The sequence below is a fragment of the Osmia bicornis genome, chromosome 11, assembly GCF_907164935.1.
Source record: "Osmia bicornis bicornis chromosome 11, iOsmBic2.1, whole genome shotgun sequence".
NCBI lineage: Eukaryota > Metazoa > Arthropoda > Insecta > Hymenoptera > Megachilidae > Osmia > Osmia bicornis.
The window spans coordinates 2,689,921-2,698,499 of record NC_060226.1 but is presented as its reverse complement, the minus strand read 5'-3'; the positions used below and the strand labels follow the sequence as shown (position 1 = coordinate 2,698,499).

General features: G+C 31.7%; 2 protein-coding genes across 4 annotated transcripts; one reads left to right on the top strand and one right to left on the bottom strand.

The window, feature by feature from the left end:
• LOC114879410 (translation initiation factor eIF-2B subunit epsilon) lies at positions 1–2,654 on the top strand. Of its 2 annotated transcripts, XM_029194303.2 has the most exons (3): positions 1–982; positions 1,051–2,283; positions 2,562–2,654. In XM_029194303.2, the coding sequence occupies exons 1-2, from the start codon at positions 305–307 to the stop codon at positions 2,272–2,274; spliced, it is 1,902 nt and encodes a 633-aa protein (XP_029050136.1). In that variant the 5' UTR covers positions 1–304; the 3' UTR covers positions 2,275–2,283; positions 2,562–2,654. The 2 variants fall into 2 exon arrangements, with proteins under 2 accessions (XP_029050136.1, XP_029050135.1); XM_029194302.2 differs by lacking the exon at positions 2,562–2,654 and having other exon boundaries at positions 1,051–2,326.
• LOC114879409 (rabphilin-1) lies at positions 2,291–8,474 on the bottom strand. Of its 2 annotated transcripts, XR_006829857.1 has the most exons (11): positions 7,064–8,474; positions 5,697–5,835; positions 5,488–5,626; positions 4,949–5,428; positions 4,320–4,870; positions 4,134–4,261; positions 3,744–4,003; positions 3,512–3,658; positions 2,824–3,247; positions 2,465–2,742; positions 2,291–2,356 (listed from the first exon to the last, which is right to left on the bottom strand). XR_006829857.1 is itself a non-coding variant. In XM_029194300.2 (10 exons), the coding sequence occupies exons 2-10, from the start codon at positions 5,774–5,776 to the stop codon at positions 2,615–2,617; spliced, it is 2,337 nt and encodes a 778-aa protein (XP_029050133.1). In that variant the 5' UTR covers positions 5,777–5,835; positions 7,064–8,474; the 3' UTR covers positions 2,418–2,614. The 2 variants fall into 2 exon arrangements, 1 of the variants encoding a protein (XP_029050133.1); XM_029194300.2 differs by lacking the exon at positions 2,291–2,356 and having other exon boundaries at positions 2,418–2,742.
• Between the last annotated feature and the right edge of the window lie 105 nt (positions 8,475–8,579).

Here is an 8,579-nt window from a genome sequence, read left to right as displayed (position 1 = left end):
TGCCTTTGCTCAACCTAACCTCACCTTGGGGTACCGTGCACCCTCGGTAAGGAAGGCACGTCTAGTCTTGAGGGATCTGTAGTCATGAATGAAGGGGGAGATATTTTTTCATTCTGTAGCGCAAAAAAGGTTTTATAGCTTGCAAGAACATAAATAAAACATTTCGGTGGTGTGTTTCGAAAATAAATACATTTGGATTCTAGTATGCTGAATTATAAAGAAAATAAGATTATCAAGAATAATACAACTTATGATAAATAATTAAGTACTTTGAAAATTATAAGCAAACAGAACAGATATAAAAATGAGTAAAAAGGACATTATACAAGCCGTTGTGCTTACAGATGATTTTGTAACAAGTTTAACACCAATACAAAATGTATTCCCAAGTATTTTAATGCCAGTGATAAATGTACCTCTTTTAGACTATTTAATTGAAACCCTAATTAAGTCTAAAGTTCAAGAATTGTTTCTATATTGTAGCAGTCATGTAGATTTAATAAGAGCATATGTCAAAGAGAAAAAATGGTTAAGGATAACAATTTCGTTAATCGTATCAGAAGGCTGTACTTCCATCGGTGATGCTCTCAGAGACATTGATGCAAAAGGATCAATTCGTGGTAATTTCATACTAATAAGAGGAGATGCATTTATTAATGCTAATCTAACAAATGCTTTGAGCAATCATTGCGCAAAGCTTGAAAAAGATAAAGCTACTACTATGACTATGCTGTTAAGAAACATGGGTTCTATGAATGATTCCCTTTTAAAAAGAGAAACTAGTTTAGTAGTTTCTGATAAAACCAGTAAAAAGATTTTGCATTATAGCAAATTAAGGGACAATAACAAGAAAGTGAAATTAGAATTAAATTGGTTTCTAGATCACAGTGAAGTTGAAATTAACACTTGCTTTATGGATACTCATGTCTATTTATGTTCCCCTTCTGTACTTCCATTATTCTCAGACAATTTTGACTTTCAAGTAAGTATTTCAATTTTAATCTTCTATTAAACAGATAAATACAATCAATTTTTTTATGTTACTAACAGACAATGGAAGATTTTATTCGAGGAGTTCTAATGAACGAAGAGATCTTAAATTCCAGAATTTATTGGCAGCAATTAAATCCTGAAGATTATAGTCTGCCGATTGTATCATGGAATGCATACCATGTTCTTAATCATGATATTTTGAATAGGCATAGTTTTCCACTTACACCAAATGCCATCCCATACTTAAACAATTTTATTTATATGCCAAGAAGTACTTATAGACATAAACTTAGTACCCTCGCTAAAGGTTGTACATTAGAGAAAGACAGTATACTGTGCCAAAATAGTATGCTTGGAAATGGTACTTTTGTTACAAGATCTGTTATTGGCCATAATTGTTCAGTGGGTTGTAATGTAACAATTAAAAATTCCTACATTTTATCAAATACTAAGATTGAAGATAATTCTATTATCACAAATAGTGTAATATTTCCAAATTGTTTTATTAAACAAGATAGTCAAATAAATGGATGTATATTACATCCTGGAACAAAAATCAATGTTCAAGCAGAATATACTGATTCCCTTATAGAATCAAAAGACAATAAAATTTTCACGAAGAAAATATCAGAGATTGATATAGATAATGAATTTCATTTCTTTGAAGACTATGATACCATGGAATATGATAATTATTCTTCGGATACCAGTAGCGACGAAGATTCCGAATGCAATTCACCAATTCCAGACGATACAAATATGTTTTTATCCGAAGTCATAGACAGTTTATTACGAGGCTTTCAGGATAAATTAAATTGTGAAAACTTAATTTTGGAAATAAACTCGTCAAGATACGCGTACAATATTACCATGAACGAAGTGACGTACAATGTTATTAAAGCTATATTAAGTTTACCTTTCCATTATCTTTCAGAAACGAAAGAAACTGTAAATAATCATAATTATCAAAGGAACTTGAAAATTATGTTAAATTACTTCCATCCGATTGTTTTAAATTATGTTAAAACAGAAGATGCTCAAGATGATTGTTTACGCGCGATAGAAGAAGTTGCTGGCACTACTCAGGAATTACTACCATATTTACAACACTTACTGCATCTGTTTTATGATAAAGATGTATTATCAGAAGACAAAATTTTGGAATGGTACGAATTTAATGATAATGATCCAGACACATTTCAAAGAAATAAAATACGAACCGCGATCAAACCATTTATTCAATGGTTGGAAGAAGCTGAAGAGGACTCTAGTGATAGCTAAAACAATGAAGTATGTATTAAAATCTTTCAAATAAATCTTCTTTTCCTCTAATTCCTATTTTGTTGTAAAATTTTCCACTTATCTGAAAACAAATAAATATAGAATGATTCAATAGAATTCGTATTTATCATTAGAAAACAATATTTTGTCATGTATAATATAACATTTTTATTATTACACTATGTTATACCTTTTTTGTTTTTAAGTAATACACTTTGAGCAATATTGTGTAGATCATGTGTAAATAAATTATATTTTGTAGATTATATGATTCACATTGATTACAGGTCTTATTAAAATGTCTCGAGTAGTATGTTAAGAAAAATAGAAATATTATCTTTCATTCTGTAGGCAAAATAGTATCAGTTAAGTTGTGCCAAGCTTGATGACGATGATCTGGAAATTTGATTGCGTCTATCCAATGTCGTAATCGGGCTCCTTTACTGTTACAACTTAACTCAAGTCCGCCTAAACATACACAATAGATATACTATAATATTTATTTTACTTTCCGTTCGTAATAAACTTATTCTTGGAAATGAAAATTACCTAGATAATCATTACTTTTACCAAAGTCCTTATCCCATACAGTAAGACATAACGTAATTTTCATGAGGTCTGTTAATCGAGCAGCAAAAGCAAACTCTTCGTTCCATTCTGGATTTAAAGTTTTCCATTTGACTCTGGTATTTTGTGAATTAGAATTTGTAACTTTTCTCGACACTAGCTTCCTAATAGTAATACGTGCAAACGAATAGTCGAAAATATGCTGTCGATGATTGTTCGTCACATTTTCTATAAGGCACAACTTGACAAATGGATCAGACGATCCGTTGCTGTCCATAGGAAGAAGATTGGTAGCTCGGTGAATTGTAACCATCAATGCTCCACGTCTTGTACAGTAGCCTAGACTCAGATGAATTTGTCCACGTCCAGTAGGAAACACGCCCCAAGCTGCCTCTTCATTGTCCACCTATGCCAACGTCGAGCTCTTATATCTTAGTGTCTGCAATAATGTAAGTAAAGTCGACCGTCGCGAAAAATTGAGAACGCAAAAGGTTGTATTTGTGGCGTTATTAAAAAAGAAAAAGAAAGAAAAAATAGAAACATCATAAAAGAAAATAATTGAAACACTTGATTATGCAAAAAGAAAATAGTGGGTAATTTGAGGTAATAATGTGGCAAGACATAATTGTTAGATAACTCGTAATTAAACCATAGTTATAATTATACATACTGGATAATGATCTTGTAGCGAAACATTATAATGTTTCGTTTGACGTGGTTGTAACTCGTGCAGAGGAAACTTCGCTTCTCCTAGAAAGTCTTGTCCTGCTTGATCGTCTTGGAGTATCATGATGTGCAATGCTTTCCCGTTCCATACCTATCACATAACGATCATTAATCGTCTTGTGTTTTTAATTATAGAAATGTTTTAGTATGATTACATTTACTTGCACTTTTCATACATCGGTTTCTGTTGTCCCATAGAAGTTTAGTATCTCGTTGAACTCCGGATCCCGTGTTTTGTGAACTGTTTTTGTTCGAAGTCGTTTCGTAGTCGTGATTGTTGCTACTGGTAGTATGTTGAGTTTGCAAAATGGATCGGCAAGACCGTGAATATCCATTGGTCGTAAACCTCGTGCTCGTTCCACTTTGCATTGGAGGCACTGAACCGCTGGGTCGTATCGCAAGGAGACTTCTAGAGTTCCATAACTTTGTTCCGTTTCTAAAATATGTATAATGGATTATTTCTAAACCAATTCTATGCATTGACGCCTTCGCTGTTTTCAAATTTTTAATATACTAAAATTCTCAAATTCTATGAATACACAAGAGATTTAATACTATAAACCTACCGCATTCCCACCTTTGTAGTCGTGGAATGTTGAACAGATTCTCCTGTTCTGGACACGATCGACTTCCTTCCTGATTTGTGCATTTCTCGTGAACTTGGAACTGTTCCATCGTCGTCGAAGAATTCGATCTACAAGCAATTGATTATCAGCCAAATTTCTATCCTTGTATTTATTATTCTTACGTACCTGAGTGATTGTACCTGAGAGATTTTAGACTGATTACGTGAATTGAATTCCGCTTTATGAACGTCATCATTCGAATCGTTAATATCGTGAAATTTTTTGTTCTTTTCATCCATGATCTCATCTTCGAACGATACACGTTGCTCGATTTGATAATCGTTAGCGGTTTTACTATTTGTTCGTGAACGAGGACTAGTTGGTGAAAGGCGACTGCACTGAGAGGTAATCGATAGAGTTGATTTGTCTAATTGATCTGAACATTCGTCACGGTTATTCAATGGTGAAAGACCGTTCGATGGTTGTCCTGATGGTGTTTTACATATGCTGCTAGTTGATTGAGCAGAATTTGAAAATGATGAATGAGTTTTGTTAGTAATACTGTCTTGATTCTTTTGTAAGCTGGAGAATGAACTGGATTGTCTTCTGGCTAATGCTAAACGTCTCGTTGCTTCTTCATCAGAAGAAGAATCTTGAAGTTCAGATGATTCAAGAGATTTATTACCTCCACTTATCCAAGTAGATGTTTTGTGAACGGATCTCGACCATCCTCGTTCCTGAAAAAATATATATATATATATTTAAATTAACACATTAATTGATTGAAGTTTTTAAATGCATCAAAGTACGAATACCTTTTTCTCTGGTAAGATATACTTTGGCATTCCTTTAAAAAACCAAGCACCACTCTTTTTCCACATTTCTCTGGTCTCAGCGCATATTCGACAAAGATACTGTTTCTGACTGCTGCTAGATCGTTTAATGATTCGTTGCATAGTTGTTGTTTCTTGTGCTTTCTCTCTCATTGTTGGAATATTTGAAAACATTGAATTAAGATCGTTCGTTTCAATGCCACACTTCTGGCATATGTATTTACGACAATCTTTGCAGAGACTCGGTGTCGCGCCTAATACAGTACCAAATTTCTCACCACAAAGAGCACAAGAGCATGTGCAATGCGCGCTTCTAGAGCATCTGCTACTGCAGTTCTTTCTTTCATTCAATCTGGTCGTTGTGACCATACATACATTACGTTTCATGTTTTCCAATCTTTCTACCAATCTACCAATCCTTTCTTGTTCTGACAAATCTAAAGCCTCGGCTCGTTGGATGACCTAACGAAACAGATTACATTATAGTTATAGTCATTGTGCAAAAAAAGGCAAACGTATACCTGTATGATTGTCTGTTGCTCTTCTTCGGTAAGTACAAAAGACTGCGCACATCGATTTGTACCACTTGAATAAAAATTAGAACAATGACCCCAGTTTGAATCTAAAGAACCAGTTTTTACAGACCAGCCTGTCCTCAACCTACAATTAATGTTTCATTAATTATACAAAGTCTGTACATATATGAAATTTACAATATATTTATACTTACTTTGCTCTCAGTGCTAAATGTCTATCATTTGGACAGACCCAGCTGCTTCCTCTACTTGCATTTTTCATTGTAACATCCATTGTTAATTGATTCAATGAAATTCTTCAGTTAATCTAAATGTATTATAAACATCATGTATCTGTAAAAAATAAAAATATACGAATGTTAATACTGTTAGTATTGCAAAATAAGAATTTTATTTTAGATGGAATGTTATGCATGTTTCTATTCATAAGAATGTCTCCTCTTTTTAAATGCTGAAATTTCTGGAATGTAGAATCTCTGCAATTCTGTGCTATTTGAAAAATTCAAATACATACATGGGCAATTTTAAATAAACTTATTTATTTTCCTCTAATTATTAAATATTATCTTTTTTTATTGAAACAGTAGGAATAATATTATATGAAAAATTAATTATCAGCGAATTTTTCATTCAATGTATCGAATAAATGTTAGATAGCGAAAGTTTACAAATAATAAAAAATTTATATATATAACTTCGTAACTAAACATATGTAACGTCTAAAATAGGGATAAAGTTGCGTTTTGATTATAAATCAAATATCGAAGAATATTAACTTTGAAGGAGAAGGTAAACTTTAAAAGAACAGAGAACATCTAAAAGTAGACGCGCAACAAGTATTCGTTATATGTATGTATGTAGTTCCATCGTCCCTACGTTACATTGAAGCAGCTAAAGGGAAACTATATTTGAACCTAAATCGATAATTCAATGGTTCACACTTGCAACAATTCTTGCTCTTTGTATTAAACTCTTACAATACATTTACGTTACAAAGAAACGCAGATTTTTTATTGCAAACATAGAATATCACCGTTACATGATATATACTTTTTATTTCAAGAAAATTCAATTTATTACTACCAAAGTGTCATCTGAAAAAGTATCGATAATAAAACATATGTGAATTTAATCAATTGTTTATTTAATTCGAACTACAGTAAAAAGAAAAATACTTTGTATAAAATTGCACGAAACGACGCTTTCATTCATCGAATAATAGGAAAAACAAAAGAAATATAAGAAATGGAACAGTAAAATTTCTGACGCGTGGCACTGTGTATCCTGTCTGATAAAATATTTCGATTAAAATACTGTTAAACTCTTCGTGAAGTAAAACTTTCTATAATACTGTGTTAAAAATTAAAATTCAGTCTGTTTAATATTTAATGAAGAGGAACGTCAATTCTAGAATTATTAATGTTATTGCTGAAACCTAAAAAAAGAATGAAAACTGAATAAAATCAAATTAAATATATTTTTTCTAACTTAAACATATTTTAAATGCAACAATTAGGCTTGTAATGTGCTAAAAATTTGAAATTGTTTAAAGTTTACTTACGAGGTAAGTAGACACCTTCGGTGCAGCATTTAATTTAAAAAATGAACAATCACTCCGAACTATATTAAACTAGAGGTAATTCACCGGTTGTTGAAGAATTAAGATGTCCACATTAATTTTAAAACATTCCTATAGAAGGACATTAATCGTTTGGACAAACGGATGGGCGCAGAGTTGCACTTGCCACGGTATCAGCTAGCCGACAAGTGGGTGCTATTATCGCTGGTCAGGGGCGGATCCAGAAGTCCTTCTTGAGGGTGGAAGCGAAATGTTTTTAAATCCTTTTTCCTCTCGATTTCAAACTGTTTTTTGGCTTATTTATTAATATTTTTAGCCGATTGTAATCCAAGTAACCAAATCCAGTCATTCCTAATACTCCTTTCTTAAAAATAATATCTATTAAGGGATTATCGCCTCCATCACTCCTCCTCTAGATCCGCCACTGTCTCTGGTCTTCGTTTCACTTCCGTTACAGGCGTAGAAGGGTGCGAGTCATGCGTACGATTCACAGGGATGTGCCTAAATTTACTGATAAAAACATTTAAATAAACTGCTTTTAATGCACCTTCAGATAAGCTCAAAACTATCACATAGAAGATGTAAATAATTATAAAATTAATTATTTCAAATACTGTGGTTATTATAAGTAGTATATAAGTTACATGAAAGAAACTTATACTTTTAATCACTGCAACAAAGTATAATAAAATATCATTTTATACTACATATAAAATGATTTTTATTATGTTATATATTGATTACATTCGTTCTCCTGTTCTCCTTTATCCATAGCTCCTCGTTACGCGCGCGCGCGCATAAATTTATATTATCGCACCTGTAGTTTTATAAAACAATTTGAAACAGGTGTTCAATTAAATGCAATGAAATTAACATGTTAAATTAAAAATCAAGCAACTTGCTACTATTATGGTAACATGTATTGTATATTTTTGTAACGTGACAAATGTAACAATATACATTAGGTATTAGGAAATGATTTTTTAAATATTTTGTTTCATTAACCAATCTTCGCATTAACAAACAACATATAGAAGTTCTTGAAGCTTATTTTAATTAAATGTCAATAAGCGGAAATAACGTCTTGCGATAAGCGAGTGTCCTTGTACTACATTGCAACTATTGACGTATTGCATTTCACAGCCGCCTATCTTATTTGAATTTTACATTAATATGAAAAATCAGAAATAATTAAAAATTACATTTTTACTAAGACATCGTATACAAAAATATTACTCAATGTATTAAAAGTAACAAATATAAAAAGATTTGTAGATTTTAATTACAATGGTACAAAGTTTATTTGCAACATACCTTTAATTAATCATTATTCTATGTATATTACTTTACATGTATATACATTATGAAAACTATATATTCCATGTATACTATGAAAAATATCGATCCATGTAATGTAATGTTTCAAAAACAACTTCAACCATAATAAGAATAATAATCATCCATTCTAACCGAATATGATGGCGATCACTTAAGTGTG

What these genes read in the sequence shown, in the direction of transcription:
- LOC114879410 (XM_029194303.2), top strand. Translation starts at nt 305, where the DNA reads ATGAGTAAAAAGGACATTATACAAGCCGTTGTGCTTACAGATGATTTT. An exon ending in CAGACAATTTTGACTTTCAA is followed by an intron (nt 983 to 1,050) that starts GTAAGTATTTCA and finishes TGTTACTAACAG; the next exon opens with ACAATGGAAGATTTTATTCG.
- LOC114879409 (XM_029194300.2), bottom strand. Translation starts at nt 5,776, where the DNA reads ATGGATGTTACAATGAAAAATGCAAGTAGAGGAAGCAGCTGGGTCTGT. An exon ending in ACTACAAAGGTGGGAATGCG is followed by an intron (nt 4,004 to 4,133) that starts GTAGGTTTATAG and finishes TACATATTTTAG; the next exon opens with AAACGGAACAAAGTTATGGA. An exon ending in TAAAAGTAATGATTATCTAG is followed by an intron (nt 2,743 to 2,823) that starts GTAATTTTCATT and finishes GTGTATGTTTAG; the next exon opens with GCGGACTTGAGTTAAGTTGT.